Source organism: Brienomyrus brachyistius, chromosome 16, assembly GCF_023856365.1.
Source record: "Brienomyrus brachyistius isolate T26 chromosome 16, BBRACH_0.4, whole genome shotgun sequence".
NCBI classification, from domain to species: domain Eukaryota; kingdom Metazoa; phylum Chordata; class Actinopteri; order Osteoglossiformes; family Mormyridae; genus Brienomyrus; species Brienomyrus brachyistius.
Window position 1 is genome coordinate 5,293,766 of NC_064548.1, and position 15,415 is coordinate 5,309,180.

Genomic DNA, 15,415 nt, shown 5'->3' on the forward strand with positions numbered 1-15,415 from the left:
AATAAACCTTTTCATAACCAATATCTCATATATGTTGTGCAAAAAATGTCACAGACCAGTAAAACTTTTTTTTTATGCAGTCAAATATATTGAAGATAATCAGTTTGTTTTTGGAAATGAACTAAGCCCTCCCTCAAACAGCTAGAGTTCTGCAGCCCTACCTTAGAGAGTCGGCTAGTAGAGGACAGCATAGACTATGTCTATGTTTGCAGGACATAATAATCTGAATTGACTGTAGTCTTCATGAGAGCATGCTGGATCTTTAGTAAAGAAGGCTACCCAGAAAGACATTATTGAAAAATTACTTCCTTGAATGATAAATGTATTATTTTTGATTATCTTTAAATCACAAGAAAGCTATTTGAAAAAATCGCTTCGTTTACTAGTAGTGTGGACCACGTGTTTACCCATGGAGCAGGACATGCGGCAGGCCAGCTCAGCCTATCATGTTCCTCGTTTGTTCCATCAAGAGCTCTTAAGTGTCCAATGGACCTTTTGCTCTCATTAGTGATAGGTTAATTGTTTAAGCCTTTTAAATGGGGGATTTGATGGATTGTCAGTTAAGTGCCGCTCGCTGCTCTTACCACTGGTTAAAGATAGCTTCAGCATGTCTGGTGATGAAGGGCCCTGACTCTCAGCCACAATGGCTCTGAACGGTGCCAAACAACAACGGACTAAGTAATTAGATCCCGATCTTCACATGTGTCTGTTTGGGAGTCTCTTTTAGTTGCACTTGTTTTTTTTTTTTTGCTAAAAAAATCAGTGATGCTGAAACGGAGACCAGTGTGATTCTCATTGGAACGAAAAAACACAGGAAAAAGGAATAAAAAAGAATGTTATATTCAAAGGTGGAGAGAATACAACCAAACAATGCATGGCATTTGGGTATTACCATGCAGACATATATACAATATGTATAAAAGATCTCTGGCCTTAGAATGTATTCTGTAGTATCACAGTATGAAAGGACAAACAGCTTCAGAGGTCCTTGAAACCCACCCTCGACTATGTGTGTGCAGTCTGTATGTTCCCCATAAGCTTGATTGTATTGGAAACCCACCCTTGGCTGTGTGTGTGCAGTCTGTATGTTCCCCATGAGTTTGATTGTATTAGAAACCCACCCTCGGCTTTGTGTGTGCACTCTGCATGTTCTCCATAAGATCGTGTTTGGTCCTCTGGTCTACTCACAGTGCAGACAATCGATGAAGGTTAAGGTTAGATGTAAAAGATCTGACTTTGCTACATTAAGGAGGGGTTTTAAAGCTAGCAGTGTAAATTACAGTCTTCTTACCTCCAAAGAAGAAGCTATTCCCTGAGTCAGTGGGGTCTCCCATGTCCACGGTTAATATTGGGTCATTGTAAGTATGATACAAAATTAACAGATACATACGCTGTCTCTGTCTTATTTTACACATAATTTCCATCTGTTTATATGGCATCTGTTACTATAAATAAGCAGCTTACCTTCATCAATCAAGAATCGTAACTTCTGGATGCTGGCCAGATTCCCACTGACTCGGTATATACCATCGGTTTCAAGACCTGGAGGAGACATGGAGCCGCGTCATGAAATGGTGGGCAGTGAATGTCCAAAAAATCCTTCACTGCAAGTGCTACACTAAATATAATATACAATGATGAACCGTCACTACACTAAATATTAAATAAAGACTAAATAAACTTACGTAGCATGTTTTTCTAACCAGCTAGCTAGCTACGATCTTCCGACTCTACTCCCTAGCTACTTATGTAATTTTTGAAACATCTGAGGGGGGGGCAGGGGGCCCCAGAGTCACTTTTTGAAGGGAGCCCCAGAAACGACAAACCTGTTCCTACCCCCACCAAATAATTTTAAAGCAGATTCTGAGAAGGCGGCGCACAAAGTGACAGTGTTTCCTTCAAGCACTTGTATTCACATTATTAACTGTCCAGGAATTGTGTACCACCATTGGGTCCAGCTATGCAGTTGGACACCGTACCCATCTGGACCCGTTACGATGTGAACGGAAGTTGAAGATATTTAGAAAATTGCCCCAATTATAATGTTCACGTGCCATTGGAATTCAATGCCAAGAACACCGACTGCTGCAGCCAAACCAGACCAGTAAGAGTTGGCGGACTTGGTGATTCCTGACCACATGGTCATCTTCAGATTGGAAGTGATTCATTATTATGGAAATGAACTATGTACTGTCTATTCAGCTAAGAAATGCATTTCTTTGTTGTTTCCTTGTACCGAGGAGTAAAGAAAGGTCATTTGTAGTGTTCTTATTTTGTCACAATTTGACAAAAGGATCTTTTTCTATAACCCTATTAAAAAAACAAATTAGCAAATGATTAACATTAGTATATGGTGCTACCACATAAGCCTGTATTGGATAAGTGTTTGGGTGATGAATGCATGGTTTACTGCTGCTCCAAAACACATCCATTTGCAAATGAAAGAAAATACAGGCATGTTCTGAAAATGATGGGGGTTAAGTATCCCAGAGACTTTGGAGTGAACGGCCAAAATACACGATTACTGGGGCGTCCGCAGCGGTGCGGGTAATTACTCACTTTTGGCAAAGTGTGTTTTTAAGTACTGCATTGGTTAGTACACAATTTTTGTTGACAAGAAGAAAAGAAAATAATGGTTAATAATAATAAGATTTCCGTATCACAACCCAGTGACTTATTTCCACAGCTCTTTGATCATCAGTGAATAGTCAAGTCCATGAAAGGCGTACGCACATGAAACATGACTTGTATATAGCATGTAAATATATTCTCAACATAAACAAACAGGGACTTTGTGTCACCCGTGTGCCACATCTCCCTCCAAAAGGTAACATCAGAACGCTCCCCCAGACCCTGCAGATCGCCCCCCATTCTGCTTCTCCTTGATGTTCAGAGGGAAACTCGGCATGAGGGCGGCCACAGGAAGTGACACGTGAGGCCGCCTAGTGGAAACGCATCCTCCTGGGATCAATGATCTGCTCTTCTCCAGTCCGCCAGTGAAGCGCTGACGTAAGCACACTTCTCTGAAATCACAGGAAATTAATTTCTTCTTTTTTTTTTGGCTGTAGACCTTGCAGATGACAGGCTTTCCTGTCATCTGCATGCCATGAGTTTCGGTCACTATTTTTAGTCTCCCATCTCTTTCATAAGACTATTTGATGTCAATCCAGCGGCCTTCAGGTGAATGTGATTAAGTAAACTGCGGATCGCAGGATATTGGCAATAAGAGGCTTTCTGTGGTAACTGTGAGCCTTTTGAAGAATACCGGAAAAAACGTTTCCCATTAAACATTCAGTTTGATTACTGATCTCTGACCTACTTCAATCTAATTAAATCTATTCTCATGTTTCTATGGATTAATAAACAAGGATATTTTTGCATGAAATTCCTGTTTTTCTAAAACAGCAATTTGCCAAGGAATGGCATTATGGAAATCACTTTGTGAAGCCGGCCGCACTGTGGTGTGTTTTCAGCAGAAAAGGCAGATGGCACAATTTGTTGGTAAAGCACTTTTTTCTTTTTTCTCTTAATATACATGTAAAAGATTCAGGAAAACACAAAGGGTCTATAGCTTATACATGGGTTGACACCGAATGTGAAATTTTACAGTCATGAAATGTTCTAGGCTGCTAATTCAAACTTAAGTGAGTATTATACTTTCTGGTGCTGAGGATGTAGCTGCATTGGTCACAGTGCACAGGTGTCGCCAGAGGCTGTTTCACATTTATACACACAGTGACTCCTTCTTATTCACTGCATATCGGTCATGCTTTTCAGAAATTCCCAAGGCTGACATTATATCTGGATTCTTTTCTTTATAGTTTCACTCCCATAATCAACACTGGTAAATTTACTCTGAATGTTGGGAAGTCCACACACCCAGATCCACAACACTTCTCATTACTGAAATGCTTACTTCATAAAAAAATCAATTAAAATACATTCTAAAGCCTGGAATTTTACAAGTTATTTGTTTATATCGTAGGGAATTTACTGAAGCAATTTAACGTTAAGTACTTTATTCAAGAGTACATCGGCACCTCACTAAGCTTTGAACTTGAAACAAGTTAAAATCCCCAATTTCATTAAAACTTACTGCATTCTCATTAAAGACGCTTAAAACCAGCCAACAATAATGAGCTATTAATGTAAAGTCCAAGCAGCCAATTGCGTGTGCGCTAATGCCCAGGACCAGCCCTGTATCACTGAGATTTTCCCTGACTCGGTTCTAGCAGGTCTGGCATTTCATAAAAGCAGTACGACATACGCCACAGGTAACGAAAAAGAGTTACATCAAAATGTATACAAGCAGCTCATATAAAAATCAGGGGAATGCTGGGAAAAGATTAAATGCTGTCAGTATGTTGCACTATGCACACACTAACCGTGTTGATACCATCTTTTGCCACAATGAGATGCTGATAAGCCGGGCACGTACTGAAATAGCCCTCAAAAAAATCCCTGACCGGCCGACCTGCTTTTTTTTAGAGAGGGAGGGAAAAAACTCTGTAACCTTAGCTGCACATTTTTTGGGTCACTGTAACTTTAACCACAGATTGCTAATTGTTCAGAGCAAACATTTGATCATGACCGCAGAAGGAATCCGAAACACAAACATATAATTCATACTCACTTTTAGTGGGTTGTAAACAATTTAGAGGAGACACAAAACGGGCCCGGAATCAAAGTGAACATTTTGAAATGGACAAAAAAACAGTGAAGAGTGTTTGTCTTAATGGTCAAACGGGCCGGCGATCCCCCTGCTTGGAAAGGGCTTGGGAAAGCGCCGACTGCAGAGGCAGCGAGGGACTGTAACAGCCAGGCACATCGCAAGTGGGGGGGGGTGGGGGGGGAACAGGCTGTCATGCCAACATAAATAAAACAAAATCTGCAAGCTGGGGAGTGATGATACTCCATTAAGGACGTATTAGCTCCAAAAAGTGCCCGGTTAAGCGTCAGAATTTTCAGCAAGCCTCGCGAACTCAGAACTGCGATCTAAATTGATGCCCCGTCTGTGTGTTTATGAAATCATAGCGGGTCGTCATTAGTGGGCTCACGGTCTTTTCTAAGTGCACAATAAAACCAATGAAAACGGATTGCTGAAGTAGTTTTGCTAGGAAAGGGCATAAGAAAACTGAATGAAAAGGTAAAGTAAGAGAAATGAGGCCCCCCCCCCCCCGTGGATGGGAATATGGGGTGCTATCAATCACTGCCTCGTTTAACAAAATGGAGAGTGCATTACATCCACCAGCAATGACCCACGCACAATAATCCCACTTACTGTGAGGTTTCAAGCCTCATTCTTCCGCTGTCCCTACAAAGAGAGAGCTCCTACAGTCATACACATGGATAGCGGAGCTCTGTCAGCGTCTCCCAAGCTCAATCGCCACCCTGAGAGGCCAGACGGCTTTTGAACACATTTACGCATGTTTTAGTGCACTTGCTGAGAATTATGAGTTTACCTTACCTATATGACAGAAAGTTACATTCACTGTATGTCCTCCACAATTCTTTTCATACTTTAATGATTTGACAAAGACCTTCTGGGTATGCATCTCCCCATCAACATTCCCTCAGCATACAATGATAATACTCTAACCTCATAAAGGCACAGGACACTTTACTGGACAAAGCGATGTTACTCCAGCCCCAGAAATGCACAGTACACTTTACTGGACAAAGTGATAATACTCTAACCTCATAAAGGCACAGGACACTTTACTGGACAAAGCGATGTTACTCCAGCCTCAGAAATGCACAGTACACTTTACTGGACAAAGTGATAATACTCTAACCTCATAAAGGCACAGTACACTTTACTGGACAAAGTGATAATACTCTAACCTCATAAAGGCACAGTACACTTTACTGAACAAAGCAATAATACTCTGACCTCAAAAAGCATATTTTAGCAAACATAGCGATAATACTCCACCCTCAACAATGCACAAGGGTGAACGACATGACATGAATGCTTTTTTTTTGACAAAGTCCATAATTTTTTTTTATCCTTTAATAAACACATAGCATGACTCACATTATCTGATGAAACCTTTGTAACATGAATATATTTCAATACATTCAAATAAACCACAGTGTCAACATTTTTGTATCTCAAAGTCCAAAAATATCAGGTGGTGCGACCTTAAGAAGAATCTTATGGGAGCTTTAAGAAAAAATGGAACATTGAAGTAAAGAAATAATGACTTGAATTATATGAAGATAATTATCGATGCCGAGTGAAATGAAAAAATATGATAAGATATTTTGCTCAGTCCTACTATGCACTGATGTACAAAAGTAAACACCGAATCTTCAATCCTGAATCTTGAATGAACCTTATAAATGTCCCCTCTGTTTCTAAAGATCAGATAAGATCAGACCTCTTGATCTGCAGTATATCGCGGATGAGACGCGTTTGCTGTTTTTCACAGGTCACGGAGGCAGGTCCATTTAAGCACTGACATCCCGAGCTTAGCAGCCTGAAGCACTAAAGGACATCACTGTGTCATGCCATGTACCATGTTGTATGTCAGTTTAGCTGCAGCTCTCAGTAAAGAATATTGTTAAGGACTTAAGTCACGTGTCTAAAAGAGGCAGAGTTCATTATTGTTCAGCACTTCTGATGTTCAGGTCTGAAACGTTCACATGTTAAGTTTCAGTTTTCATGACACAGTTTCAAAGGAACCTTTGGAGACAAAATATAAAATGTTGCAGGATGCGAAAACCATAAAAATACCTTCTCAGTTACAGTATGACTATTAACAATATGCCGTATCTTCATTTGAATATGACTATTAGCCTAAAGCAATTCTCAGACACAGTGTGTATAAAGTATAAAACATTTGATACATTCTACAATTTAATGTGTGTAAACAAACCTGATATGACTGTGAACATTTTATGATGGTGTTTTATTATATATAAAATAAGTATATTCTGTAATGGTACTCAATCTGATGTTTAGACAAATTATGTCATGCATTTTTAAGCTACAATGTGTATTTTTATTATGGAAATCATCCACATGAATATATGAAGAACAGCATCCACTGTAAATAATACAAAACAAGGAAACCCCCCCCTCAGTGCAATGGAGACAATCTCTCCCAGACCACTTGCCAGTTTGGATTAAAGCTCGTTTACAGCACCCTAAATTTTAAACTATGGAATGGGCTTAACTAACTTAATTGGTAGTTACAGTATGATTTTTCTCTAAGTGTTAGGGTGCTCTTGTAGTACAGTGCAATAACTCCTTTGGGAATCCTTTAGAGTCCTCTTTACATAACTATGCAGTCTTGGAAGTGAATTTGAAATATATAAAAGCTGCACAATACAGGTGCAGGGACTGTTTGCTGTTCTTGTATGATAACAGTCTCTTATATAACATACTCAGATAGGCTCTGGATATCCCAAACAGGAAATATGGCAGAGGAAAGTTCATTTTTACAATTTACGTTGCTATATGTCCTATATACACTATTTGTATTATTTATTTTATATTTATTTCATATATTTATTCTTTATTTGGCCAGTAAGAATTCTTATGTTGGCCTACTCATGTACTTGAAGGGTCTTAAATCGTGATGTTCCCCATTCTTCACTCAGGCTGGAGTTGAATGTGTCAAGGCACAGGGTGACTCCCTGACCCTTACCTCGCCTCTCCACAGCCTCTATGCAGAGCCTGACAAAGCTGGGCACGTTGGTGCCCTCCCGTTGGCAGAGAGTTATCAAGTGGCAGCCGAACACTCGATCTGCAACGAAAAGAAAAGTGGTTTTATAAAGCCAGAGGGTGCAAAACCTGAGAAACACACAAAACATTCAAAGAGCATCAGCAACACCTCAATAAGCTGATCTTAAAGAAGAAACGGGAATGTAAATCAAAGGTAAACATGGCAATATAAAAAGAATTAATATAAAGATTTAGTAAGAACATGTACATGAAACATGCAGCGTATTATTAAATGATCAGAGAATTAAAATTTCGATAAGGTCATTTATTGGTAATGGTATGCAGCAAGCATACACCTGCTCGTTAATGTAAACAGCCAGCTCCCCCAAACAGCCAATCGTGCGGCTGCAGCTGCGTGCATACAGCAGACAGGCGGGGTCAAGCCACTGACTCACTGTGTGACTAAGCATTAGAGCGGCTGCCATGCGAGATCTTAGTGATTCTCAGTGTGGTGTGATTGCTGGTGCCAGACGTGGTGGTTCCAGCCTCTCAGAAACAGCCTCCCTCCTGGGACTTTCACACGCTGCAGTGTCAAACGTTTACAGAGCATGGTGTGATGAACACAAAACATCCAGTCGGGGGCATTTCTGTGAGCAGAAACACCTTGCTAATGGGAGAGGTCAGAGGACGATGGCCAGACTGGTTAGAGCTAACAGGAAGACCACGAGTGCAAAAATAACAGCGGTGAACAGAAAGACTTGGAATGCAAACAATAGCCAGCAATCCTAAAGGCAATCCTAGACTTGGTACTAGCTTGGTGTACTTAATAAAGTGGCCAGTGAGTGTGTTGTTTGTCTTCTGGTAATTAAGCCAAACTGGATCTTTGCGAATGAGCCTTTTTCAGTTTATATGTGCTGACACGCCTTCACTGGCCACAGAATCACTTCCACACCGAGTTCACATCCGTGTCATTCAGTGCCACACTGGAGCCAGACCGCCAGTGACTAGCGCCCAGACACACGGGGTATGGCCTCATTCCATTCCGAAACAGTGTGTCGCGCCATCAACTCAAATGACGCTTTTCCACTGCCACCATGAACTGAGACGCACCCGAGCTGTACTGCGAACTGGCAGTTTTTCACTGCATATACACGAGCCGTACCCAAGCTGTACCCACACTGACATGGCTCTGCTTGCCAGCGTGACCTAACCAAGCTCGAAATACACGGAGATAGTGGTGCTCTGCGTATGGATTATCTGATGGAAAGAGTGCAGTTTCCATATATTATTCATTATTTGTAGCAAGGCACCTTGAGATGTATTAATGCCTTCCTGATACCTCAGAACTTGGAAATTTCCAACCACATTAAAAAAGTATTATAGAAGAGCTGAATGGAATGGATTTCTAATGCACGTTTACATAAGCAAATACTGATTCCACTAGAGTTTAATACAACACGGTGATACTCAGATGCGTGCTAGCAGAATTTAGCATATAGCAAAAAATAATATATGATTAAAACTGCATATAGCAAGTCATTATGCACACCATCCGCATTAAGTAAGCATCTCTTAGGTTTTACATTACTGCCACGTGGCAATGCCTTTTCCGAGCTGGCCCCTCCGCAGTGGAAAACCAAAGCGAACTGGAACCGTGCTGTAACTAGTCTCACTTCGCGGTGTGACTCGGACACGGGTCGGCTCCCGTATGCCAGTGGAGAGGCACCAAAAGTCTTAGAGCAAGGTCTTCTGGTGAGCGCTGTGCGGTATACATCATGCTAGACTTCAACACATTATTCATATAATCTCCCTGTTCCAAATGGGATGGCTTGTTTTATAAAAAAAAAAAGGCACATTAAAATGTTATGCCTATTAATCAAGGACTATAATAACTGCGAATTTATTTTTACTTTTAAAACTTTTTTTGTTATTGCAGCCATCGACCTGTAGAGGATAAGTGTTTATAGAAGATGGATGGATGTATAATTGACACTGACGCATAATATTAAAACTGTATTCACTGGTAATAATATCAGACGAATCAGTAGATAAAAATGACATATACACATATTTTTATATATATGTGTGCATTATATTTTTGCACATTAAAATCAGATCTGACTGAATGGCTTTTCACTTTTCCCATCATAAACATGCTGTAGATAAATGCAGATCAGATGTTTTTTGGTTTTTTTTTTCGTTACAAAAAGGGGGATATTTTCCCCATAGTATGACTTATTATTATTCTGTTGGAAATATTGAGCTAAATGGAGCATCCGAGGCTTGCTACCTGACTCTGGGGAGCGTGCTAGCTAAGCGTTTAAAGCTAAAATTCCTCCTCTGATCGTCTCTGACCTGCGTGGCTTTGTTTATCATCGTAATATTTACAGTGGACACCAATTCCCAAGTCACATTGTTTAGAACCTAATAAAAACATCTGATGATTAATCACAGGCTTGTTCTTTTATTGCGAGCATTTTCCCATAGACCTCAATCCTCTAAAGGGTCATTGCGTTAAACAAAAGGAAATGCGCTCTATTACCAAATATGCACTTTTCTTTGGTGCATCCCGTTCAGCCGTTAAGCGGCCTAAATCCACTGCAAACCTCCACACTCAGTCAATTTGAACAGTCAATTCTAATATCTCTGGGCGTTTGTAGTTATTCTGCGCTGGCCTCAGAGGCAGAACTAACAAGTTAATCTCTAACGGTAAGTCAGCATCAGACTAGTAATGCATTCATCAAACACAGACAGTCAATATTGGTATATAGAAAATCGACAACGTTTTTAAAGGGGCAGCTTATATATCAATATTTAGCTGACAGTGCCCTTCTGAGTGGGGCTCCGCCTGCTGGTCCACGCGGCCGCCTCGCCTCGCAGGCAGAGGAATGCCCAAACGCAGGAATGTCTAACAGCAAGATAACTCTGTACCCAAAATAGCTATCATGGATCTCGTCAAACAACGTCCCAATTTCTTTGGGACGTTATATATTTCTTGTTTTCTGTGTTTTTCAGTCTTTGTCTCTTAATTGACTTCATATGGCTTGAACATGAATACACAAAGTTTTGTAATTCCAAGAAAAACTCTGAAAATGGCCCTCTATTGCTAAAGCAGTAACTGTATTTTAAAATACTAACTGTAATTTAAGAGGGCGACGTTGGAGGAAAGGATTACTTGTTTTATGACACTTCCTCTGTGTGTTTAAAAATGCTCTTTAATAAAAAACCATAGTCTAAATATTTTTAACTACAACATAAATATAGAAAAAAAATCACTGTTCATTTGTTGGCCCAGCTGAAATGGTATTTACTTTATTTATTTTTCTGTGATCAGCATTCATATGTATATATACCGTGTGTGGGTGCGTGTATTTATAACGATTATGCACAGACACAGCCGCTACATTACCATGACGTGCTGGCTGCAGGTAGCACTAATGCACTATTCTGTTCGTTTCAGTATATTTGAGCAGATTGTCTGTTCAGACAATCGAGAAATACAGGACTGATAGATGGGCTGTCAGGCTCCTCCTGAATGGAATACCGAAGAGTACCCATCTTCGCTCACATGGGCCGGGCTGTGATGCAAAATGTGCCCTGCTGCTATTGTCATTTTAGTAATTAATGATCCCTGCAAACACCTGATGTGCCTTTTGTCAGTGGCTAACAGAACGCTATCAGGGCAATATCCTATATGATGTCATGCCAAAGGGTATTTTACAGCTGGTATCCATTATAGATGGGCGACATGACAGATACGGCCATAATATTAATGTAAGACTGACAGGTAGGCAGCATGAATCATTGCAGACTTTATTTTAAAGCCGGCGTCTCATTGGCTTGTCACTAACAGCCATACATAAATGTCATTTCATTGTGACCATAAAATATTACGAAGCGGATCTCATGGCAAATATTAACCAGCGCGCCGTCATTCATGGCGGTACCTTGGTCTGCTGACCTGTGCCGGGAAGCTGTGCTGCATCTTCTTGTATTTGGGTGGAAATCGAGGCTAATGCTTCTCTGGGTGTTTGATGAAGGAAAATGATACTGGGGGGGGGGTGGTGCAGTTGCTATAAAAATGAGCATGCGGCTGATCTGGGTTCACATGTTACGTGGAGACCATACCGAGATTTCTGGAGCGGCGTTTGGCAAGAGGATTAAAACCATTTTGAATTGGCAATGGTGAGAGTGTGACCTGGGGAAAAAGAGAGCTTAGGCAAATTGCTGCGTAAATATAAAATAAACTCACCTTCCCAGGGTGAAATAACGATAACAGTTGCCTCACTGGTGGGGGCTGCTGCATGCTCTATCCCGGGAACAGCCGGCGGCACGGGGGCCCAGTCACCTCATCTCATTTACATTAGGGACGCAATTAGAGAGAGTGACTGTCGCTCCTCTCCCAGGTACGGTCAAAGTAATAATCCAGTGATTAGCCAACTGGGAGGTCGCATTCCAGTTAAAACTGCACAAAAGTGTTTGCTAATTTGCCAGGGTTGGGGGGGGGGGGGCGGGGGGTAGGCCTTACAAGCTGGGTGTAATGTGATGTCGCACCTGAGGTGGGCAAACAGGAGGGACAGCGGCTGCTAGCAAAGAAGCTGAGGGTGTTTCTCAATAGCAAGAACGCAAAGATCTGTGGTCTTGGCACAACCATGAATCATGGGATTGGTCTTGTTTAGTGAGGATACAACCGATGTTTCATTGATATCTAGGGCAGGGCAAGAACGACATGCTGGGATTTTTACCCCCTTCCATACAGTTCTTGAGTATTGGAACAGGTCTTTGGCAATGGAAGATTATGTAAGACAGGTACACGAGAACACAAGTACAGTCGAGAACGCATACTGAGGAACACCTTGAGCCTTTCAGAGGCCAGGAAAGTATGCAGAGAACACTCCTACCTTTGATGAGACCTTTCTCCTGCAGCGTCTTCATTGATGGACGCCTCGAAATGAACTTCTTGAGTTTGCTCTTCACCCCGCTCTTATCAGCGCTGTCTGAGGCACTGTAGTTGAGCTTGAAAACTAGATGGGGATTCACAGGGTCAACAAGGAGTCACGATTAAAAAAAAATGAGAGATCTGAGTCCATTTTTAATTGCTGCAGTAACCATACACTATTTACGAAAGATAAGCTGTGGTTTTTAAAAATATTTGAATCAGAGGAATAAATTTACATAATCATGACCAATACTGGCACAAACAGATATTAGTATTAGTAACGATAAAGTTTAAATTTTAAATAGATAAACAACCCAGAAAAATGAAAAAAATAAATGTAACATCGTTATATTGTGCCAACTACCCATAGGGTTAAAACGAACTTCTGACATGCTATCTTTTAAACAAAACAACCACACAAAAAGAGTAATGAATTGAACCTGTAACTGATTTTTGCCTCAGGATGCAAAAATTGTGCGAGCTAATTAAGTGGAAGAAAAAAAAAATAGATGTGAGAGAATCCCACACGAGAATCAATATCTTCAAAGACACCTGAACTCCGAACTACAGCTTTAGATATTTAGACACATATTAGGAAAAAATATATCTGTAGCGCAAAAGATATAAGCACCATGACCGTGAGGAAGAAACACAACCTGTTGCGGCAGTCTGACTGCGTAAGCGAGTGGCAGCTTCTGATTCAGCATATGGTACTAACGGGCAACCAAAAGCCATCCCCATTACCATAAATCCACGTAATGGTCTTTTACTCACTACTTGCACTAAGAGGCTCGTCATTCTTCAAGCAGAAAAGCTAAGACTTTATCTTTGCATCTCATAACGTCTCCCATACCCACTTTGCTGAAGTGCATGGCACTATTTTACCCTACACGTAGACAGACGAGATTTAAGAAAACTTTATCCCTGGTTCAGAAAGGGGTATTTAGAAAATAGAGCTCTTTAGAACTATTTGAACTATTCGTAATACAGTACCAGCACGTCACTAATATACACATACACGTCATTTCATTTGGTCATTTACCAAAATATTGGATGAACTACATAGTGATTTATTTATATAAGAAACAAATTGGTGCATAAAGTAGCAGTGATGCCCCAGGCAGTTTTGCATGTGTATTCATTCACAGCCCCCGCCCAAACACTAAACATATTCAACATGTGGCAGAGACGCCAGCTCGTGTAGGTCCGCAGAGATCTGCCGCTCCGGCTGAGTAAACCACAGCCGCGATACACGGTCGAGCTTCTGCGCCTTTGGTGGACCGAACAGGAGTTCGTCGCTCCTGGCTAGGGGACAGGCTAATGCCAAGATCCACGGGAACGATAAAACACCCAGAGGGACACGCATAAGGATCTCTTACTCCACTCCTGGGAATTTCATATTATTCCTTACAGCAGGGAGAGAAGGAGGCTACTATCAGTACAAAGGCAAATTAGCTGAGCCTCTTAATTGCTGTGTATATATTCTGATAAGGTGGGACATCCTTTCCTTGGGAAAGATTCAAATGGCTACTTGAATTTCTACCAGTCATCACCCACCCTCCCCCTTCAATTTACAAACCTACAATCCCTGGAGTTACAAAATAATTAATTACCGTCAGTTGTACACTGGAGTGCTTTTAAAGTATGTTCTGGACATCGGCGTTTTTGAAGAACTATCAATTAAAGGGATTCTGAGCAGAACCGACGCGTATCGACAGAGCATGTCAGGGTAGTGCACCATTGACCGGCTCGCCAGCATGTGTATAGCTAAACCAATTTATTCCGAGTGTCTGCACTTAGCTGAAATACATTTCAATAGCCTTTGGCCTTGTCTCCATGTCTTAAGTGGTGCTGTAAATGAAGGTCCGGTTCATAGCAGAAAATCTCCCACACCTTATTTAATTTGTTCCCATACGTGTTCACCTATATAGGCCCAGCCTTGTTGACAGAACTGCATTTAAATCAAAGCCAAAAGCCTTGGTGATTTCAGTAAAATGGAGACGAATAAAGCCAAGTTTCCATTGGATTTAAAGATCAGGAGAAGCGTGAAACGAATATCTTTATCCGTACTCGTCTTCTCTTTACTATATAAGCGTATCAATCGCTGACAGGGCACGCGATAGCATTTACATGGGAATGCCATACTAAAAAATTAAGCTAACCCATGACTTTGGAGATGGGCAGGTCCGTACATTTCCCTGTAACGTTTTGTCACCAGCCATTAGTTTATGACTTAAGTGGCTACGGGTGACTGCATCGATGCTTCGGAACTTTCTTTCATTTGACTGCTGAGTGCTGAGCAGGTGAAGGGGACAATGAAATGGAAGATGAATCATCACGGTTATGCTCCTCAGTCTCCTCCGCCTGCGTCGTCCACTGGCATCTAGCCGACTTCAAAACCGACGTCTCATTCTTGCACGGGAAGCCGCTCACCGTATGTGGCTATTGCGTGTTTGTTTGCTTGCGTGTTCCGTGCTTCTCACGCACCAAACCAAAAGAGTGGCCGTGGTAGCGACTTCACAGTGCGGACAGGCAGACAGCTCGAAAGCAGAATGACATACATGCATCTGCGAAAATACAGCTATGGAGTATTTACGTAACTTCATTAACCGGCATTTCTCTGGCTTCTGCTGGATTTCTTTGCCACCGTCAACAGCTTGAATTATTATTCTGTTCAACATGAACTAAATGAGATCTCAGCAACAACAAACTGCTTAGACCATAGTGTTCAGAGTACAGGTCAGTCATGGATGAAGAACACAGCTCCTCGGTGACATTTGCCGGCTCCAGGAAATATGTATATA

At 41.3% G+C, this 15,415-nt stretch overlaps 1 protein-coding gene across 2 annotated transcripts in view; it reads right to left on the reverse strand.

The window, feature by feature from the left end:
* Nucleotides 1-15,415, reverse strand: part of arhgap15 (Rho GTPase activating protein 15) — a 123,374-nt gene that overhangs the window by 50,292 nt on the left and 57,667 nt on the right. For both annotated transcript variants that reach the window (XM_048978498.1, XM_048978497.1), the window contains 3 exons: nt 12,574-12,696; nt 7,656-7,754; nt 1,465-1,542 (listed from right to left, as the gene is read on the reverse strand). In XM_048978498.1, the coding sequence (XP_048834455.1) occupies nt 1,465-1,542; nt 7,656-7,754; nt 12,574-12,696 (300 nt within the window). The remainder of the gene's footprint in view (nt 1-1,464; nt 1,543-7,655; nt 7,755-12,573; nt 12,697-15,415) is intronic.